The sequence below is a fragment of the Serinus canaria genome, chromosome 1, assembly GCF_022539315.1.
Source record: "Serinus canaria isolate serCan28SL12 chromosome 1, serCan2020, whole genome shotgun sequence".
NCBI classification, from domain to species: domain Eukaryota; kingdom Metazoa; phylum Chordata; class Aves; order Passeriformes; family Fringillidae; genus Serinus; species Serinus canaria.
The window spans coordinates 29,014,628-29,035,998 of NC_066313.1; the positions used below are offsets into that span (position 1 = coordinate 29,014,628).

Sequence of the window (21,371 nt, forward strand, 5' to 3'; positions counted from 1 at the left end):
TTGTTCAGCATTACAAGAGGAAACTAATTGAAAAATTAGGTACAATCTTTCAGTACCTTGGGCTGAGACATGCAGGGGACTCTCTCTCTCCCCCTAAATGATTTCAAAATTTCATAGATCAGGCCGCAGCTCAAACTTTTGTGAAGCCAAAAGAGACAGACAGGAAAACTAGAGACAAATTCAGTAGCACAGCAGGCATGAAAGGCAAGGGAAGGGAGAGCATTCCTGACAAAGCTGTGCATCAGAACAGCTCACATGATCCAACAGGCCCTTCCATCAGCTGCACTGCCTCTGCCATGGCCATGCTGCACTCACCAGCCCTGACAGCCACCCCATCCAGCTGCTCAAGGAAGAACTGGCGTCTTTCCTCTCTGCCAGCTAAGCCATAGACATAGGCAAGCAGGGCCTGGTTGTACAGGTTGTGGACCCCACTGTTAAATGCAGTCTCCAAACAGTTCATGCCGCTCCGAACGATGGGATGCTGGTAATGCAAAACACAGTGGGGTGTCAGCTACTTGGATTTGTGTCTCCACACAATACTTTCTAAATACCTCCATCATTGCTTAAGCTGCAATCTCTGACTCTTCATGCTAGAAATATACATGATCTATGGCATGTTTAAGGACCTAGAGAGTGTATCCTGTAAAAAAATGCCTTTCCAGTCATGCTGCCTGCTTTCTAAATTTATTTAGAGGCAGCATGGCCAAAATAAGAGAGCACTGTTTCTCTTCCTGACTCATGAGATGAGCCTATTAAAGAGAAACCATTGTCCCTTGGTTGCTTTAGCAATAAAATGTGGATCATTTTTACAGAACTATGTAAAGTGCACTGAGACCTCATGATTAAGGAGGCTCTCTCAAATGGATATTGCTTGTTTGCTAGATATAGCTACCAAGGTAACTCTTCAGACCTTTTAGCCTTATTGACTACCTCTGTGAACTCTTCTTCCTCTCAGACATCACCAGCACACTACTAACCATGTCAGGTCTCTGCAATTTCACTTAAACATGTGGCACTGGGTTTTGGAGCTGCTTACAGAGATATTGGAAACTAAATTCATGTTGCTATAGAACTGTTTGATTCTGCATAGTGTTTTCATCCTGTTGGTCTCATGTACCTTGATGATGGCTGACACAACAGTGTGTGAGGGTTGTTCAAAAAAATCACACATCCAGAACGTGTTTGTCAGATTTGGAACAATTCTCCTCCTCCACATTACATAAAGAACAAAGCTGGCATAAAACCAAGGTCACAAGGATATGCAGGAGATATATTACAGAGAACAGAACTTAGCTCTCATTTCCCAATGCCTAGGACTACAACCAGGAGCTCAGAGTTTCCTTCCATTATTAAGATTTCCACAGGGAAATGGGCATTGGAACCAAATGTGCAAAGTGAGTTTGTAGATTGAAGATTTGGATAGCTTAAACTTTGGACTGGGCAAATTCAGAGAAAACTCCAAAGTGGATTTTAGATGGAGTGGGCAAATTCAGTCTGGATTTTGCACCTCCTTAGACTACCATTGTCTAAAACACCTGGATTCCTCAGGGGGTGTTTCAAGTGAATCCATAGGCACTGGATATGGGGCTGAATTGTAACACTCATTAAATACTTGCAGGAGGCTGCAGGGTTCTGAAAACAACTGTCTGAAATCAACTACTGTCCTACAAACAATATTGGAGTTCCTCGATGTAAAGGAAAGCTGATGTGAGGACTGTGACTTGGGCAGTTTGACAAATGGCTGACTGGGCTAACAGCACCAAAAACCTACTGCAGCAGAGTGTCCAGCCTCCAGCAAGGATGCCACAACATAGGCTGTGAGGGAATATTCAGCTTCTTCTCCACCCTGACAAAAAACAAGAAAAGAACTGGTTAGGACGAATGTACTAGAAATAAACAACATATTAATTAATTCATGGTTCATATATCAGTTAGATTTGAGATCAGCAGTAATTTCTGTCTCCCTGTGTGCACAGGAACAAGAAAGATCAAGTTCACAGAGGATAAAGCCAAAGTAATTGCCTGCATCTTCTTGGCTTTCATGTGTGTGTGTGTAATAAAGCAGACAATAGCTTGTGGCTGAGCACAAAATGCAGTGGTGGAAAATAAAACCTGAGACTTAGAAAGTTCTACTTGTTTTTACCTCTTCATCAAGAGCACACATAAGAATCATGCCCTGCTTGTGTAGGAGAGACACGAGATAACACTACCAAGAAGAGTAAGGCTGTGATGAAGAGTAAATTTGTGTCTTGTCCAAATAAATTCAGACAGCAGGACTGGAAGTTTGTGGCTATACTTATCTCAGTTACCTTCAAAGCATTGTTGAAATGTGATCCAGCATTTTCAAAGCAGCCATCTGACTTCTGCTTGCTTGCCAGCCAGATCAAAGTTTGGGACTGGACGTTGTCATCGATGTAGATGTAGCGTTTGGCTTGCTCCAGGGACTTGTACACGAAGGCAGTGAGCCTGCAGGTGGTCCAGAAACAGAAGGCAGACAGGGTGTGAACAAGACCAAGGACATTTTCCAGTGCACAGGATGTGCATAGAAAATGATGTAAAAAGAACTTCATAATGTTTGAGGTAAAAGAAGAAAATGTTTCCTCAGTTTTAAGTAAATAAAATACATAAAATCCTGATACTAAAAATTGACCTGGTATGTCTCCATTACTGTGCTGAAGCCATTCTTTTAGAGCAGTGATAAAGTATAAACACAGGTTAGTGACTGATGTTAGCAATTTCTAGTCTTAGTTAATTGAATTATGAAGCAAATCAGGTTGGAAGGGATCTTTGGAAATCTCCTCTTCAACCACCTGCTTAAACTAAGGCCAATTTCAAAGATGTGTCAGGCTGCTCAGTCTTTTGTCCAGTCATGTGAAAGTCTCTAGAGATAGACATATCCACATCCTCTCTGGGCATTCATCTCAGTGCTGCAGCCTTCTCCTGGGGAAAATTTTTATTCCTTCTACCAACCTGGAGTTGTCTCTGTAGCAACTTGAGTAAGGACAAACTCTTGTCTTCACTCTGTGCAGCTCCAACAAGAGTCTGACTGTATTTTCACAGTCCCCATCTGGGCAGCAGAAAAGTTTACCCAGGTTTCCCATTATTTTCTTCTTCTACAGGCTAAACAAACCCAGGTCCTTTAATTTCCTGTTTAACATGTACTCCAGCTCCCAACCATCATACTAACCTTTGGTTGCCCACTTTCCAGTTACTAATTTCTCCTTTATTAGGAGATTCAAATTAATTGAACTATATTCATTTAGTCTATAAAAAATAAGAACCACTGAGTACTGGGATCTTTTTTCAAAGCCTAAAGATCCTGTGCTAGGGAAACAGAAAATGTCATCACTTACCACACACTCCCTTCTCTATCTCGTAACCCAAAGGAGCTGTAAGATCCATCCCTGTTTTTGTATGATAGCTGCTTCTGGTAGCCTGAAAACACAATGAAGAAGACACATTTTCTAATCCCAGAAAAGGATTTGTTCTGCTGTTTGTTCAACTGAAGCAGTGAGACTTCTGGATTTAGTATCAGGTAATGTATGTCTGGCGAATAATGCCAGCCACTATGAATTCCAGCTGCTTTTGCTCCTGGAAAAATGACCCATTGCTTTTGGGGTGCTCTCTTTGCCTGCTCCTGTGCAATTATTTTGGTACTGGAATTCAGAGATCAGTGCTCACCATGTAGGGCTGAAGAGTTCAAGGCAAAAAATCACAATATTAGATCACAGAATCACAGTTTATTCTGAGTTGGAAGGGACCAACAATGGTCATCAAGTCCGCCTCTTAACCATGCAAAGAACCCCTAAAATCACACCATCTGCCTGACAGCATTGCCCAAATGCTTCTTAAACTCTGTCAGGCTTGGTCCTGTGAGCATTTCCCTGGGGAAGAAGATGGAAGAATGAGAAAACCTCTTACCTGTGGATAAATAACCAGTACCCCTGACTCTAATCTCTTCAGTCAGCTGCCCAGTCTTATTCAGATAATCCAGGGCATAGATGTTGGGTGTGAACAAGGCCATGTTCTGCTCTCCACAGCCATAAGGCATATGGAGCAGGTTGTCTATGTTCCGCAGGGCTGTGCCCAAAATGTCTCCTGAAGAGTGAAAAATGTAAGAAGTCAGCCTAGTTCAGACATGATTTTATTACATAGCATTATACATTACTCTGTACTTTCTTATTATGAACCCATAGGCAATGACTTATTTAGAATGATCACAGTAACCAAAGACACACCATAGAAGAAAAGTGCCAAACTGTTCCCATTTTTCATTTCTTATCTGGATGATGGACACCTGGGAGAAACTGAGAATTTGACAGAAAAAAATGAGCACCAATACTGGCTGGCATGGCTTCTGAGAAACAGCTGTGAATCCTTGGAAGGGTTAGGTTTCCCTGCCCTTTACAACCTGCCTCCTGTTTTTGCATGTACTTGTGAACAAGTTGTGTGGGGTAGGATGCTGACAGGCTGCAGAGGCTGTAACTGCACAGCATCAGCACACCTCACACAGACACAGCACCCAAACCAGCTGTGTTTAGAAAACAATCTGAGTTCAGAACCTCAAAAAACTTTCACTGAAGAGAACCCTCAAGCCTTACGAATGACTTTCAGATTAGTAGAGTTGATTGGGACCTGAAACTTTTATTCTATGGGAACTTATTGACTTACAAATGTTTTTCATTACGCAAAGTGATAAATTTGAAATTATGCAGTCAGCAAAGTTCTGTAGATTTCTTTCCAAGAAATTGAGATAATTTTTTTCAAGGAAGTCTGCCTTATGCTACTTTTCATCTGAATCAGCTGTTTTACTACACTGAACTGGATATGCTAATGCAGTATAATCTGAAATGCAATATAAATGGAAATTATTGGACCACTTTGTCCCTTCTTGATATGAGAGAATTGTGAGCAAATTTTGCCTCCCACTGCCATTTTGCAAAGTAGAAAACTTACCTTCTAAAATCAGGAATAATTATTTCTTCAACTTTACATAAGGTTTGTGTGTGAATACATGACGGCACTTGGTGCAGCACAAGAGAAACACCATTTTGCATTCAGTTTAAGTACTAAACTTACCAATGACAGAAAAATAAGCTCGGGCTGATCCCTGCACTAGGTTTCTTGGCAAGCTGAGAGACACTTGTTCAGAAATCATTTCGCCTGATGAGAAAATGTGAAAAGTAGAATTGTTAAAATTATGGGGGTTTTTACAGAAGTCTTGACTGTTATAGTCCTCAGTCTGGGCAAGGAAAATGCCACAGAGGCTTGCCCAATGGGCCGAAATTATATAAAAATTCTGAATTTCAGCCTAGCACTCTGACCCTGTGTCCTAGTCACCCTAGGACAACATGAATGTATCTTTTCCTCCCCTGGAAGGGTCTCAGGCTTTGTAGGACAAGATGAACAAGACAGTGAAGCAGTTCCACTTAACTGCCTGGAATGAATGAATGAATGAATGAATGAATGAATGAATGAATGAATGAATGAATGAATGAATGAATGAACTTGCCTTACCTTTTGCACAGACGAGGGAGCTCTGAGTCAACTCCTTTTTAATACCTTCAGGCTGTTTGATTGCAGTGAAGTGGTCAGGAAGAGAAAGAAAAGTGCAGAGCATCACCATGAAACCATGGCATTCAGCAGTGCAAGACAGTATGTGAATATGGCTATCCAGACCATGCACACCTTGTACCCAGTCCTACCCTAGCTCCTCTAGAATATCTCTTGGTCCATGGCTCCCTCTCTTGCCCAAGATCCTTTCCAGAGCACCTTCCTACTCCAAAAACGGGTTAAAAAAAATAGGTATTTCTAGCCTCTGTCCAATTAATCCTATGCAGCTGCTGCTTTATGATGGTCAAGATAAATCCTTTTCCTCTTCTATCTTTCCTCCACCCTCCTCCCTAGTATTCAAGCCATGTGCTAAAGGTGCTTAAAAGTAAGGTATGGAATCTCCTCCTTTCTGGCACCATGGGCTGTCAGGACATGTGCTCAGGGTCCGAAGAAGGAGCCAGTGGGAGAAGGACAGTGGATGCAGTGGCCACCATGATTTTCACTCTTATTTTGATATGGAGAAGCCTACTGTACTCAGGTACTCTACTCCCACCTCACTGTACTGCACTCCCTCCCTCCCTCCTAACAGCTTCTAACCCTCGGCCCCTGGTGGAATTCCAGTTTCCACCAGGCAGAAAGCACCTGCAGATTTCCAGCCATACCTCAACAAGTAGGGTTTGAAACAAGGTGTCCCTGTAAATGGTGTTCTCTTCTGGAGATGTGCTGTTTCCAGGACCTCTGGTGTTCAATTTTTTGGCCTCAGCAGTAATCACAAATTTCACCTCACCTGGAAAGACACCCACCAGCCAAGAAAATGAAGTTATCTTCAATGTCTACAACTACCCCTGGCTTTGACTGCCTCTTCTAGGCTGATGAACTGCTGAGAAATGTATTTTCTCTAAAGACAGCTCAGTAAAACAAATGTCATCAAGATTCCATACCAGTTTGTTAGTGGAAACGAGTGCTTGCCTGGGGCCCTGGGATGAGGAATGAAAGAGGGGTCATCCTGGCCAAAAACCAGACATTCACTACCAATTTCCACCTCTTCTTAGCCTTGTACTGAGTTTTCTCTGGCCTAGGGCAGTGTTGCAATAGTTTAATTATAGCTCTTCTGCCTTTATTCATATTTCAGCTTTTGGATCACTTACACATGCAAGTAATTAGCAACTACATAAAAAAAAAAAGACAATGTGGACTTGAAGGCAGTGTGGATTAACACAGCTACAAAACTGGGAAGGAGCAGTGTCCTTATTGCCCATTGAGAATCCAGCCCAAAATTATTAGCAAATTTATTATCAATTAATGGAGCTGTTCAGAAATGCCTTCTTGTGGATTATTGATGCTGCCCTGAAGGGTGGGAGCAGAAAGATCCAACGGGGATATATCAAGGTGACAAAAAGACAAACTTACCCAGTTTTTGGGGGCTAACAGCCCAAATATATGTTTTTCTTTCATTGGCACACACTGTTGCTGTGTTGCCTCCTGATGAAAGGATCTCTGCCTCATAGTCACTTGACTGTGCCAGTTTGGCACTGATCTGGGACAAAGAAAAAAGGAGCAAGATTACAAATGAAAGAGAATGACCTTAAAATCAGGCTGCAGACCAAAGGAGGCTGCTGCATTAGTATTTATTGTGTTTAGCACAGCACAGGACCCACAGCCTCGCTGAGGTTCCTCCTTCAAGAGCAAAAAGATCTCTGGGAAATAAGCAAACATCATCGGAAGCAGAAGGGAACTTGTATACCTGGACACACTTGCTGAGGTAGTTGAAGACATTAGCTATTAAATTAAATTTTTCCCCTCGAGTGACAGAGTATGGCAGGGTGAGGTCCACAAAGAATGGTTGGAATGCTGTCATGGAAACAGGGGAGGAGATGCCAAACCCAGCATCATCCTGCACGCAGAAAGCACTGGCTTTCCATTCTGTGATGCTGTCAGGAATGGTATAAGAGACATCCACCTCTCCTCTGGAACTGAAGAGAATAAGAAACACAGAATAAGAAATGATCTTAAAATTTTTTCAAGACAAATTATAAAATAGGCTTTCTGCTTGAGTTAGAACTTCTGTTTTCATCTCACTTTCTACAAGATACCTTTCCATATATTTAAAAAAAAAAGCTATAATGCTTGAAGTAAAGGTGCTGGTTAACTATGAGTTAAAGCACTCAAATACTCAACTTTTTAAATTTAGAAATACCAACTGCTGAAAAACCAGAATGCCCAACTAGACAGATTAGAATCAATAAATTTAGATTAATGTTCCAGAACAGCATCTGAAGGCATAGTTAAAATGGAAATATTATAATTGAAGATGATGTGATAGCCTGAAAGAAAATAAATAAACTGAGCTTTTTGCTGCTGAATTAAAAATTGGATGAAAAATAACAAGATCCTTCTCTCTCCTTAAAAAATACTTTATCTCACTCTTAGCCCCTACTTATTTCTCCCCACCAGAAAGACAGGAGACAGAATATTTGTCTGTAATTGTCATTGATCAAGATGGGAAAAGTAGACCCACATCTACAAAGCAAACATATGTTCCAGGGTTCTTTCCCAGAGCCCATTTTAGCTAAATGAATCAACTCAAAAATGAAGAAAGAAGCGAAGATAAACATACTTACTCTGTGTTTACCAGCTCCCAAATCCAGGTCTCAGGGAAGTATTTCCGAACAGTGCTGAAACCACCATCACCACCTGCAGCAATAGCCATTTCACCTAGGAGTGGGGATGTGATTAAAGGATAGTACTGGAGACATCATGGGAGAAGAATCTGAACTTCTGTCAGACACGCTTCACCACCACAAATGAACACTAAGTATCCTGTTTGAACATTCCTGGACTTCCCACGCCCCACATAACAGGAAAATTCTAAGAGATATGTGAAGAAACAATTCCTTATCTATTCTCTTTTCCCATGGGAAAATACTGGAAATATTAGCTATTTTACAAGGCATTTCACTTCATTTCATAGTGAAAGGTCTTGCCATTCGGTAAAAAGTGTGTTCCCCATTCTCTACAACTTGCTCTCTTTGATTTGCAAATGGGCACCAGCAGCCAGTATTGTCATCAAGGCTTAAAAATGCTTTACAATGACTTAGAATCACAGGATCATTAAAAAAAAAAATCTAGGTTGGGAGCAACCCCTGTAATTCTCTAGTCCAACTTCTTGAAGTAGGACTAACTTCAAAGTCAGATCAGGTTGCTTCTTGTGCAGCTCAGTTTTGAAAACCAGCAGTGATGGAGATTCCAAAACCTCCTGGAGATCCCCTTCTAGTGTTCTACAACTCTCATCAGGAAGAACTTTTTCCTAATGTTGAGTAACACTTTCCTTGGTGGCAACTTATGACTGCTACTTTTGCTCTTTTGCTGATCAATCTGACTTGATGGAGAGAGAATCATAACTTTTGCTGATCTACAAAGGCCTTGGAGACTATGTGCTTAGTGTGCCACAGGCTGTGTGAAGTCTTGACTTTTAAATATTTAACTGAATTATGATTTGATGAAAGATTCTGACCTGAAAACCCCTGAAAAGCCAGTATCAGTTTATAAAAGAAGTAGCACCACAGCATTCCCTGTTTTTTTCTCTATGCACCTGCACCTGAAACAAAATTGATTCTACTGCCAGGACTGCCAGAAGGAGATTATAGGATGCAAACTGGGACACACAGGCCTATTTCCCAAAACCCCTCATTACACTAGCTGGTATTTTATACAGGCAACCGTTTTAGGGACCAGACAGAGTGAGAGTGGAGATCCAGAATGAACCTTCTTTTACCTGAGGCCTTGAGATTGGCATCATGATAGTGAGCAGGGTAATTTTCTGTTTCTGACCTCTCTTCATTGCACAGAACTGGTTTCCGTAGCACAGAGTTGGTGAACACTTTCAGACCCATATCCTAAACGTGAAAGAATCTATCAAATCACTCAGGGCATTCACTAGCTGCCAGTGCACATCACTGATTATCATTCCTCATTCCTCCCCTCCCTCCTCCCAGTTCATCCCGTTCTTTCAGCCTTGAATGTCTCAGCTCTGTGTGTTTCTTATGGAGCAGTGACACCTCGTGTTCTGCAAAGAGCAGTGATGATGAGTCCCATGCTGGCCTTATGTCTCAGGGTACAGGGCCAGAGGAGTCCAGTGCACCAGGAACAAGTGGCCTGCATCACAGACACAGATCCCTGCAGGAAATGCCTGGAGTCATGAGCCAAGGCTATGCTCCTGCTTAGGTATTGTCCACTGAAACGTGGGCACCAGCCCAGTGATTTCCTAGCAGTGATTTTCAGAGCTCCTGAGTCGGTGATGAGGAAAAAAAAGGCAGAAATGGGGTGATTGCAGGCTTTAGGCAGTTTCAGGCATCAGCTGCCTTCTCTCAGCAGTAAGAACCACCACCTGAGAAAGCTGAATGCTAATGCTGATGAATTCCTCTGGACTCCTTCCCACTTAAAGAGCCTCTCACCCAGATCACATACCCTGAAAATCCTGTAGACATCTCCATCACGGCTGACATTCACAGGTTCAAAGTACAAGCCATCAGAAAAGATGGTTTTGGATGGGGTACACTCCTGTGGCCTGTCATCCTCCAGGTTGAGCCCATTGTAGTAATAGCCATATAAATCACCCCTGTGAAGCTGATAGTACACCTGGAGGTGAGAATGAGTAGTTTAAGCACAAGGAAGGTCTCAGGCAGCTGCAAAATCACAGATATTCAAAACTTATGGCGGTCCCTGAGCAATCCTGTAGACTTCAGTGGGCTTAACTAGTGATGCCTACCTAGAGAGGAACAAGCAATTTGGACTGAGCTGTTCCCTCCTCCTTCTGGGCTACAATGGTTTTGTGGAGTGACCTTGAGCAGAAAGCATGGAGACACACTCTTGAGTTAAGCAAAGAGGAGATGAGTGTTACACGACACTAGCTGTCACCTACAGCTCTTGCTCTGGGCCCAAGGCCTCTCTGAGCAATATGAATTGGGCAATTATGTAAAAATTAAGGAAAAATGCAATTTCGACATGATCATTCCACAATGAGGAAATGTGCTGTCAAGGATTTACATAAGGCATATTTTTGGGATATGTTACACTGCCATGCTTCCCAAAAGCAGTGCTGTGCTATCAATTTCTGTCTTTAAAGCATACAATTGCCTTAGCCCTTCCTTTAATCACAGGTGTCTGTTTCCAAGGGAAAAATAAAAACACGGTCAGCAGCAGAGACATCACAGGTGGGAGCTGGGCTGTTCCTAGCTCAAAAGAACACATGGCTGGGGATGTGACTCACACTCTCAGCAGATAACTCTTGCCCAGACTGAAGAAGGACGCTCTGAATTGCTCGCAGGGCACAGAAGGAGTTGGCAGCAGCTTCCAGGTGGAGCCCAACTTTAGAGCCTGGGAGACCCTGCTTCTCAGAGAACTTGAGCTGGACCTGGAAATCAGCAAATCCAAGACGAGCCCACGGAAATGAGGTGAATCGGTTTGGCACAGAGATCCAAATCCCCTTTCACCAGCGCTCACTGATCTCTGTAGGACAAAGCTCCTACCGCTAGATGGCCCGTCTGGATCAGCCTGTAAAAATTCACACAACCTCCCCCCAGCCAGGCACCCTTCTCTCTCCATCGTGGGGAGAGTTTTGTCTGAGCCTGAACCATAGGTGCCAATTCCAGGGACGGCTTCTCATGATCCCAGACATACCTGCACCTTTTCCATTCCTAAATGCCATGCCCAGCGCAGGGCTCTTCATGAGATCATTTCCCAACCATTTTTCAGCAAACCCCAATAAATCCCTTAATAAGAAAGCAAAGGTTTCCACCTTGTTTTTGAAGCATATGTCACTGTGTATCCTGGAGCTGTCAGCCACTATCTCTCCATGAGGATGCACTGTGTAGAGCAGCAATCTGGCACTGGGGGCCAGCTTCTCAGTGACAGCCAGTGTGATGGAGAATGTACCTCTGGAAGCTGTGGAAGGAACATGGATCAGGGAAGGACAAGCCAGCAAAAGAGCTTAGACAAACCTCAGCTTTGGTGGAAGGACTACATATTTATTCATAACCTATAAACACCTTTAAAACCCAGGGAATTGGACATTGGAAGACATCTCTCAGTGGCTGAGGGGCAGCTCCCATCAGCAAGATAAGAGACACAAACTGGAGGATGCTGAGACCAGGGTGCTTTGCAGAGAGAAGTCTACTCTGGGAAGAAGTTAAACATGGAAATCTGTGCACAACTGCTATGAGAAGAGTGCAACATTGCCTTCAGGTCTCAAAACTAGAACCTTCGGCACCAGAGGAAATAAAGCAATATCCTGAGTTAAAGGAGAGTTCTCTTAACACTAAGAAATAAGAAATTCTTCTCTACATGGATGAAAACCACAAGTACCTGGAAAGGGAATTAAGCTTAAGACTAAAGGTGGTAAACATGAAGTCAGTCCTATATAGGGAAAAAGGCTTACTTAAGCCACCTCCTGAAGTGTGCAAATAGACCAGGTTGTGCAAGAAAACTGATTTTTAACAATGAAAGAATGAAGGTTAGGATCGCTGTCATTTGTGGGTATTTGGAGACTTCTGAAAGGGCAATGAATTTCAAGAGTTGACTACTAAATATCCCTTTCAAATGGGACACCTATTATTCCAAACTTTAAAATGTTTTATTATTCTATTTGGTGAAGACTAGGATGTCACATAGAGACCATAAATACTCCTTGGCATTATAAAATACTACAATAAAGCATATGAAGGTTGCATTCCATATGTTTGATCACAACAAAATATGTTTCTATTAACAAGATAAAATTGATTATGATATGGGAAGTTGGCTAGATGCTGCAGCAAAAGAAAATGATCGTGTGAGCAGTAACAGGTCATGGGATTTAGGGACTAGTACTTGATTTAGCCACAGTTCTCTGCTTTCATCACTTGCAAAACTTACTGCGCTCTGAAGTACGAGTAGTAATATGGTCTGGAGCTTACCACCAGAAATGCTGACTTGCTTCTGGCCACTGAGAGTAATTTTTCCTTGTGTCATCACCTGGGCATAGAAAAATCTCATTAAAGGGGATCAAAAGCACCTTCTCCCTTCTACCATGAAATCACTGATTTTGAGTATTGTTCTGAGAAGCCTCGAAGGCCATCAGTTCCAGCCATGATCCACAACCACTGTCTGATCATGAGATTTCTGCCTTATAGGATGTTTGAGAGAAGCTGGAAAAAGGGTGTTTTAGGGGTAACATTAGGACTTACTACATAGTAGAAGTTTGTGTGTGTGGCATTGCTGTAGCCTTCTCTGTTCAGGACATAATGAACAGTGATTGTCCTCTGCTGGCCACAGCTGAACTCCTCTGTCACTGGCTCAATTTTCAGAAAGCTGTTGGTCCGTGAGTAGAAACGCCGGACAAGGAACGAGGCTTTGGGCTCATTATCAATCCCCCAGATAAAGTCTGCACATTCATCTGGTGCCTGCTTGACCTACGAAAAGGAAAACCATACATGTGGAATCAACAGTGTGGAAAAAAGAAAATGCAAGGCAGGTGAGAGGCAAAGGCTTCTTTTCTGTAAAATATTCTGCTGGGAAACTGATTTTGTGAGGCTGTTGAGGCAACGAGCAAGAACTGGTGTGAAAAATTTGTGTTTCACCAATGAAGAGTGAATGGACTTCTCGACACCTGTAGGCATCCAGATGCCCGTGGCATGTTGCAATAAAGGGGTTATTTTAGTTCTTTTCAGGCTTGGCACCAGTTGCATAAACTGCTGGGACTTACAGTGAATGGCATTGTTCTAAATGACACACTTTTACTCAGCTCTTTCCATCCCACCAGAATAAAGGCAGGGCAATGCAAGAAGACCATGGGATGATAACAGGCTTGAGTTTGTGCCAGCAGAAATGCAGGGAAGCAGTCGGCAACAGTGAAAGATACTGGCACACACCAAGGCTAGAGGGGGAAGGCAGTGCAGTCTCTGAGGAAGGTCCTCTAACACACAGAAGAAAGAGAAGGAAAATGAATGCAGAAAGAGCTTCTAAAGGGGAGGGAAGAGCAGGGAAGGACTGAAGATCACTACAACCCAAAACCACAGATGGGGTGCAGTGTTCCTCTTCTCAGGCACTGGTGTTTTCTCATACGAGTTTCACAGAGTTTGCAGGGATTCCTTCTAAACCCTCCCTCCCATTAAGCATCTATTAATTAATTAGATTGTAGCCAGTGTTTGCTTACTGTCAGCTTCAAACTGGGATCGAAGAAGTTGGATGTGTCAATGGAAAAAGCAGCAATGCCGTTGTGGTCCGTGGTATAGTTGGCCAGATAATCTCCATTGAGCTCCAGCAGGACGGTGCTGTTGGCAAGAGGCTCACCATCCATGTTTGTCACAGTGATCTGAACACAACAAATACCCAAGGGATTCAGAAATAAAACCAAAGAACAGCAACAACATAAGAAAAGCTCTGTTTACTAGAGGATGGTCACTTAAACACTGAGGACTGTTGCAGGGAGTAGAAATCAAGACTGAAACGTATTGAAGAGGCACATGCTCCTCAATATTTTGAGGGAGAGGGAGTTCTGTGTCAGGAAAATTCCCATCAGTGGGAAATTCCCATCAGTGCAGAATAAGCTATGTGTCACAAAGGGAGGAGGAATATTTATTGAAGAACATTGATTAACACACCTAAAACAACGAGATGATGCCATGGCCACAGGCAAACTGTGGAGCTCAGTAGCACCTTTTAACTCCTACATGTCTGTGCACACCCACAGTCTCCACTGCCCATCAGGATGATGCTGTACAGGTCATCACCCTTTTTGTGCCTGGTTTATCCTGCATGTGTAAGTTGCTAAGAAGTAGGAATGTGCTCCAACATCTATACTGCTGTAGGTAAACATCCCTGGGATTGTGTGATGCAACACAGGGTGAATTCTACCTTTAGTTTAGGCATCAGTGTTCCTGAAGGATTTTCTTGAAGACTCCTCTTCCCCATTCATATCACCTTCCACTCACTTACTCACTTTTTAGGCATCATCTGACTACAGCAGAAAAGAGACCCTGACATGCCAGGTGTGATACAATTCTTTTTTTTTCTCTAGGAGTATCAAGAGAACAATACAGCCTGTTATGTTATGCAGCATAATTTTGGGAAGCTGACAGCACATTCAAGTGAGAGCCATAAATGGGACAACACAGAGATCATGCTGGACCCTAGGGAGTTTGGGTCTAAATGTATCCTCTCATGTACCTACCTCACCATGGTAAGGAATTCCCCTCTTGTAATAGGAATCCATATTCCTGAACAGCACTTGGTCATTTCCTTGGTTGACTGAAACATAGTCATAGGCCTTCATCTGGATACCTGTGAGACACAGCCAGTACAAAGGAGAGGAAACAGAAATCAGACATGGGCAGAAAGCTGTTCCTTTTGATATGCTCTATGGAGTGGTGATGCTCTGGAGGGAGAGCTACACAGAGAAAACCATAATTGCTGCCTGTTTGCCACACAGATGGTGATCCAGGAGATTCCTCTCAGGAAGATCCATGCATTAGCTTTAATCAGTCACTCCCAACACCCACTTGGTGTTACCTGTCCCATTTTCAGTGACGATGCTTTCTATGTTGAGGCTGGCATACACCATGGCATAGCTGCGGTACAGCTGGAATTTTTTGATGGAGATGACAGTGTTGAGGCAGCCATCCTTTCCCAGCTGAAAGAGCAGCACAAAGGGGAAAATCCATTTTTCTCAAGGTTTGCAAAACTGCTCCTCATTATGCATTAGTGCATCTCTGAAGAGCTCCCTGCCTGCCTTACATTTGTTGCTCCCCAGCTCCCATCCCAGATGACTGTTTCAATACTAGGTACTCTAGCACCTGGAAACTTCTCTCCTTATCCCCTCTAGTCTTCTCTATGTTCATGCTTCTTCTTAAACCCATCTTGCATGATGCTTTTGCTCCATGACCACAGCACATTGAGTCAGAGCGAGTGGACAAATTATTCATTCATTCAATATTAAGTGTCCTCAAAGACTCCCAGCAGAATTCTGTTGATTAGATTTGGTAAGAACACAGCCCCCGTGTTTCAGAAGTTATTACAGATTTACAGTTTCATAAGCTTCTCTCCTTCCTACTAATTCTTTCTGAGGGAAAAAAATCAGTCTTTTAGTGAGGTCTTTCAGCACTGCCTGTGAGATAGTGAGAAAAACCACAATCACTGAGATTGTCTCTCTGGTGCTCCCTTGGAAATTAATGAGGCCACTGAATACTGTGCTACATGCTGGGTAGTAAAGCTGACAGGGAAGAAAGGACTTGTTACGTATCATACCAGTCCAGTGACAGCTTCACAGGCTTTTTTCCAGTTTTGTACACACATTGGACTATAAAAGCGCTGCTGACACACATTAATTTGGGCGTTCCCTTGCACTGGCTGGCCGTAAGTGTACCTAGGAGAGGAAGAAACATGAGAATTCAATCATGTGGATTTAACATGAGACTTGCAAAAGTTGCAGAGTAATGCAGACTCTAAATCCCTCCTCAGTATCCAGAGCACAGACAGAAGAGCAGTTGGGAATTACAATCAGTCAGTCCCAGTAGAATTCCCTTCTACTATTTTTAGGCTGTTTCTGCCATTTTGTTAAAAAAACCCTGCTTCACCATAGTTTTGGTTCAATCATTCTTTAAGGTCTGAAGCTGGAAGGCAGTGCTGCACTCAGGATATCATTCCCTGCACCTTTTTCTCATTGGTACCTTACACAACAAGGCAGAACATATTGACCCTATTCACCCTTTTAGTTCCTGGCACCCTGCGCTTTGGCAGGACCACATCCAGCAATTTTAATGATAGACTCTAATTTTCTGTAATAATAAAACACAACAGCTAGCAAGTAGGAAGTGCTTGATTTGGATTCACACAAAATCTCCTGGTTTTAATTGTGCTGGGTAGCAGGGGAAGAATATCATAGACTCATAGGAGAAGAATGTCATGATTTTCATGATATTTTATATCATGAAAGTCATAGCTAAAGGAATTGCTCTAAGCCACATTCTGAGCCAGCAGCAGGACCTCTGCTCCCCAGCAGAGTACACCATCCAATGCTTATACCATTTGTTGTGCAAACAAACACAACAAATGTTGTGTTCAGCTCTGATACTTACGAAGCACAAACGTTCACCCTGACCTCTTCATCAAAGAAAGAAATCGTCTTTGGCCCGGTGGTTGTCACTTCAAATTTTGGCAGCACTGAGAATGTAATGTGAATATGACTGATCAGCAATTGCATGCCATACACAGGTGTGTGTGTGTAAGTAAAAAACAAAACAGTTGGCAAAGACATTTTCATCAACAAGGGAGAGGAAATGTATCAAAGAAGAACCTAACTAGGAACTGGCTGCAGTATATTACAACAGAAAAAAATAACCTTCCGTGGCAAGATGAGTAACTTCTGTAATGATAAATAATAATCATACTAATCACTATAACAGTCACAGCAAAACTCATGGTAAGTCACTTTAATCTCCTTTCTCAAAGAAAAATGAGTAATGCCAATGTCTCAAACTAGTTAAGCTCTGGAGTACAAAAGTTATTATGCAGTTGCAGTGAAGGAGAAAGGCAACAGATTAAGTGAAATAACCAAATCAAATGGATTGCTGACACCACTTTTCTTCAATCTATCTTTTATCCCAGGTCCCATAGCTGGGAAGGGCCTGTTTCTCATGCACCAGTTCACCCAGCTCTCTCCATGTCTTTATTTTCCAGGCATGATGAGTAGAATTCAAAGGACTTGAACTCAGCATTAGTAGCTTTTATCTGACTGAGGCAGAGCCTCACTGCTAGTTCAGAGTAGTTTATGACCCTTGCTTACCATACTCCTCCACTCTGAAGGACTGGTACTCTTTTCCACCTGACTTTGTCTCCACAGTAATTTGGTAGGTCCCCAGAATAGGCTCTGGGATTAGTGGGAAGGAGAGCTGGACGATTCCGCGCTTCGATGTCACCTCCAGCCACTGGAAGATCTTGTTTTGCTCTGGATCCTGGAAGTAGGAGATGTAGCAAAACCTTTATCACCATTTCTTGCCTTCTTTCAAGGCCTGTCTTCAGACATATTGGCTAAATGAGTGACAGGCTAAGAGTGCTTTGGGGCTGATGACGTGTGCTCTGACTCTCCATCTCTGCTTGAGGATTTAACAAAACTAAGTTTCTGTTTAACTGGGAATTAGCTACACTGACAGATGGCCTCAGATCATTCAGAAACAGTTCCTGATTGGGCCATAGGTTGTGTATGGGACACAGGCTGCCTGTCTAGAGCACTCGTAGCATAAATCTTTCTGACTCAACTGCCTTTGTAAAGCAGGAATATTATGCTGGCCTCTCTCAGAAAATGCTGGGAGATGTAGTGATGTGAAACGTGGTAGAAGATGATTCCTTGTTAGCCCATTCCCATGAGAACATGGCATTTCAAGAAGTCACCATTCTTATGCCTAGGTATGAGAAAGAGGCTATTTAACTGTTTGCTGTAGTCCTCCCAAGGTGAGCCTGGACAGAACACTCCTGTTTGAACTCTAATGAAGGGCAGAGCAGCAACCCCACACTGCCTCTGACTAACAGCTCCAGTTCTGCTGATTTCTTCTCCTCTGGTGCTGGTAGAGGATGTTGCCACTGTTCAACCTCAAATCCATTGGCTTTAAATGGTGTGCTCTGGATGAGTCTCCCTCAGCTGCTGACTCTGTGGGAAATGGTGAAGCACAGTCTTCCCAAAGGAGTTTGTGCTTTAATTTCATGTTGTATCTCTTACCTCAATGATGATTCTGGGATACTGGAGGAGGAAATAAAGGGAGAGAAAAAAAATGATCAAAACAATAATCTAACAGTGGAGGTTGATATACACTTGAACATAAGGAAAACTCTGAACAGCCTTTTCTGGATAGAGAAGAATGGGCCAGGGAAACAATTTACAACTCATGTCTATAAATAAAAAGATAATTTTAAGAGGATAACCTGTTTGTGATTTTTTTCTGCAAAAATATCCACTCTTTTTCTACATATCTGTGACTACAAAATCTGTGTGCTGTGAGAGATTTCCACAAGTGTTTTCAAGGCTTTGCCCTCTACAAAGGCAGGGAAATGATGGAGTGCGAAGGTAAGGAGTTACAGCAAATATACAAAATACAAAAAAATACAAAATATAAATAATATCAGGAAGCCCATTCCAGGCTCTTCTTATTCGATATCTAAGTGAGAGAGTCTCAGTGAAGAGGTACCCCAAGAGAGTACCTGAAAATTTTCGACTATCACTCACACTTACCATCTCCTGAACAGGTCTGAACTGGGTGTCCAAAGTGACCACACGAAACATCACTGAAAAAAAAACAGGACAAAAAAGGATTGCAGAATCATCAAGGTTGAAAGAAACCTCAAGGACTGTCTAGCCCAACCATCAACCTGGCACCAAGTGTCAGATCTCCAAGTGTCACATGCAGGTGCCTCTATAATTTATTTTATTAGCTGTGATAAATCATTTTTAATACACAGCTTTGACCAGGGTTTTTTTGAAAACTAGAGTGCCCAGAGAACATGAAAGGATTATCTTAGCAGCTCAAAAAAGAAAACCAAAATAAATGTGAACTGAAATGTCTTCAATTATTGCCCACTTGGCCTAAAGTACAATTAGGCTAAAGAGAGAGCTAACTCCACCACAGCTAGTACTTCAATTTAAGTATTGTGATGGAATCAGCACTTTGAAATAGATTAACAGTTAAGGAGAAAAAGCTGTTTATAGGAACTGAGGGGCTTGCTTCATTTTTACATTAACTTTATTAGCTCCAAACTTAACCTATTATTTTCTGTATTTTTAATACTTTTATGTATTAAACACTTTTTATGTGGCTCTCCTCAAGTAAACCTGACAGAACCCGAGATCCTATAAAGGCAACTGACTAAGTACAAACACATGAATTCTACTATTTTGCTGCACTGTTGTGAATTGGTTCTGTTTTTCACTAACTTTGACGATCCCAAACTCAGATGAGATTTTTATTTCACAAGAGTAAGATTCTGTCATCCTTGACCCACCCTTTCACTCAATTTCTCACTTTTTTAGCTGACTCAAACCCTTCATCCACCTGTTTGTCCTGGCTTGTAGAGGGGTTTGTCTGTCTGGACGAAGACAGCACCATCCACATTCTGAATTGCCACTGATCTTCTCTCAGCTAAGTCAACCGTGGCACCTTTGGCTGAGAAGGAAATGAATGCCAGGGGATCAGAAGTAGCAGGAGGGACCTGGAGAGGAGCAAAATCCCAGAGGAAAAGTGGTAAATAAGACATGCTGAGGTTCCCTGATGCCCAGGGTTTTATGACTCAACTGTTAGTTGAGTCATAAACAACTTATGGAAAGTCATGAGAAGCCCCACCTTTGTCAGCGAGATCATTTCTGGAAATTTCTGCTGCGGAAGGCCTGTTATCTGTCATCAGGTAATAAAATTTGAAGCTGTGCTCTGTCCTCTGCATTTCCCTGCTTACGTGCAGGTTGCCACAGCCATATACCTTTAATTCTGAAGTGTTTTCTCCTGATGCATTCTGGAAGACCACACCTTGGGACACTTTTTCTTGTGTGTACAGATCTTGCAGAGTCAGAAAAGGGAATAAATGGGATCTGTATGGGACATATCTTGCTTGATACCTCAACAGTTCCATAAGGAGCATGCAACTGTGATAGCAATCTAAAGCTTTTTTTCTGTTCACTCTGGGAATGGAGATGGAAAGTCTTTCTCTAGCTCCCTTCTACAATATATAGGTCTTTTTTTCCCTGTTTTGTCAGCCTTTCCAACAGTTTTATCTTATTTTAAATGCATTGTCTTCTTTCCCTCACTGACAAGGAGAGTTGCAATCAGAATTATTTCTACACCCTCTTCAGTAGCTTCGAAAGAAAAAAATACCTTGAACTCGCCACACTTGAAGAAGTCATTCTCTGTCACGGGCTCCTCAAAGAGAGTCCTTTGGGCAGTGCCATATTCCAGGACAACGCTCAGGGACACAGGCTCGCTGAGGCTGTGCAGCTGCACACACGCCGTCTGCGGGGCGTCACTCCGCACCACCGACGGGACCAGCAGCACATACTGCCTGGAAGACCAACCAGAAAGCTCAGTCATGCAGGAAAGTCAGAGCAAACAGGAGAGGAAGATACCACACAAGTGCCAGAGGTGTGAAGGGAGACATGATCCAAAGCTTGCTCAAACCAATGGAAGGATTTCAATTTCTTTCAATGGATTTCAAATAACATGCTAAGGAAGTACAAACATCAACTGTTTAATCCCTCCCAATTCTTTCTGAGCTGAGGGACTGGCATGATTCTGTGCAGTGCTTTACCCAGCATGATACTGCCCCTCTCCATTCCAGGTATTTACACAGCTCCAATTACTGAAGTGGCTAAAGCATAGCTGCCTTTGTCCTCCCATGACCTAGGTGTGCACTTCAACCACTGCAGCCCCCCATAGGGAGGAGTGATATTTAGCTTCTTCTTGGGACCAATGACAAAAATACTAGTTAAGGGTTGCAGCTATCTTTAAATTTCTCATTCTCTGGATATCTCTTGGATAGGAACTGACATAAGTCAATCCACCTAAAGCGCAAGAAGTGATCTTGCTTTTCCATTTTAGCAGAAAATTCCAGGGAGTGCTCAATCTAACCTGCATGCTCAGTTCTGTTTCCATGATTCTGTTTTCATGCTCCTGTTTCCATACTTCTCCTTGTCTTGTTTTCTTTATTTCTTTCTTCCATAGAAGTTTTTTATTTATACTTTTTCTCTATATAATTAGGGCAGCCTTCCTTCCCTGGAGTACTCCTCTGAAAAACATTCCTTCATATTT

At 42.5% G+C, this 21,371-nt stretch overlaps 1 protein-coding gene across 1 annotated transcript in view; it reads right to left on the reverse strand.

The window, feature by feature from the left end:
• Positions 1 to 21,371, reverse strand: part of LOC103812493 (ovostatin-like) — a 28,186-nt gene that overhangs the window by 5,845 nt on the left and 970 nt on the right. The window contains exons 2-28 of the mRNA XM_009085565.4: positions 20,442 to 20,625; positions 19,629 to 19,785; positions 18,812 to 18,864; positions 18,302 to 18,322; positions 17,372 to 17,540; positions 16,665 to 16,749; positions 15,835 to 15,952; positions 15,100 to 15,220; positions 14,762 to 14,871; positions 13,745 to 13,903; positions 12,777 to 13,001; positions 12,507 to 12,564; positions 11,351 to 11,496; positions 10,823 to 10,966; positions 10,021 to 10,191; positions 9,329 to 9,449; positions 8,175 to 8,268; positions 7,298 to 7,526; positions 6,964 to 7,090; positions 6,216 to 6,340; positions 5,518 to 5,569; positions 5,080 to 5,163; positions 3,922 to 4,098; positions 3,354 to 3,435; positions 2,310 to 2,466; positions 1,772 to 1,846; positions 316 to 481 (exon numbers count right to left, since the gene is read on the reverse strand). Of these exons, the coding sequence (XP_009083813.3) occupies positions 316 to 481; positions 1,772 to 1,846; positions 2,310 to 2,466; positions 3,354 to 3,435; positions 3,922 to 4,098; positions 5,080 to 5,163; positions 5,518 to 5,569; positions 6,216 to 6,340; positions 6,964 to 7,090; positions 7,298 to 7,526; positions 8,175 to 8,268; positions 9,329 to 9,449; positions 10,021 to 10,191; positions 10,823 to 10,966; positions 11,351 to 11,496; positions 12,507 to 12,564; positions 12,777 to 13,001; positions 13,745 to 13,903; positions 14,762 to 14,871; positions 15,100 to 15,220; positions 15,835 to 15,952; positions 16,665 to 16,749; positions 17,372 to 17,540; positions 18,302 to 18,322; positions 18,812 to 18,864; positions 19,629 to 19,785; positions 20,442 to 20,625 (3,410 nt within the window). The remainder of the gene's footprint in view (positions 1 to 315; positions 482 to 1,771; positions 1,847 to 2,309; positions 2,467 to 3,353; positions 3,436 to 3,921; positions 4,099 to 5,079; positions 5,164 to 5,517; positions 5,570 to 6,215; positions 6,341 to 6,963; positions 7,091 to 7,297; positions 7,527 to 8,174; positions 8,269 to 9,328; positions 9,450 to 10,020; positions 10,192 to 10,822; positions 10,967 to 11,350; positions 11,497 to 12,506; positions 12,565 to 12,776; positions 13,002 to 13,744; positions 13,904 to 14,761; positions 14,872 to 15,099; positions 15,221 to 15,834; positions 15,953 to 16,664; positions 16,750 to 17,371; positions 17,541 to 18,301; positions 18,323 to 18,811; positions 18,865 to 19,628; positions 19,786 to 20,441; positions 20,626 to 21,371) is intronic.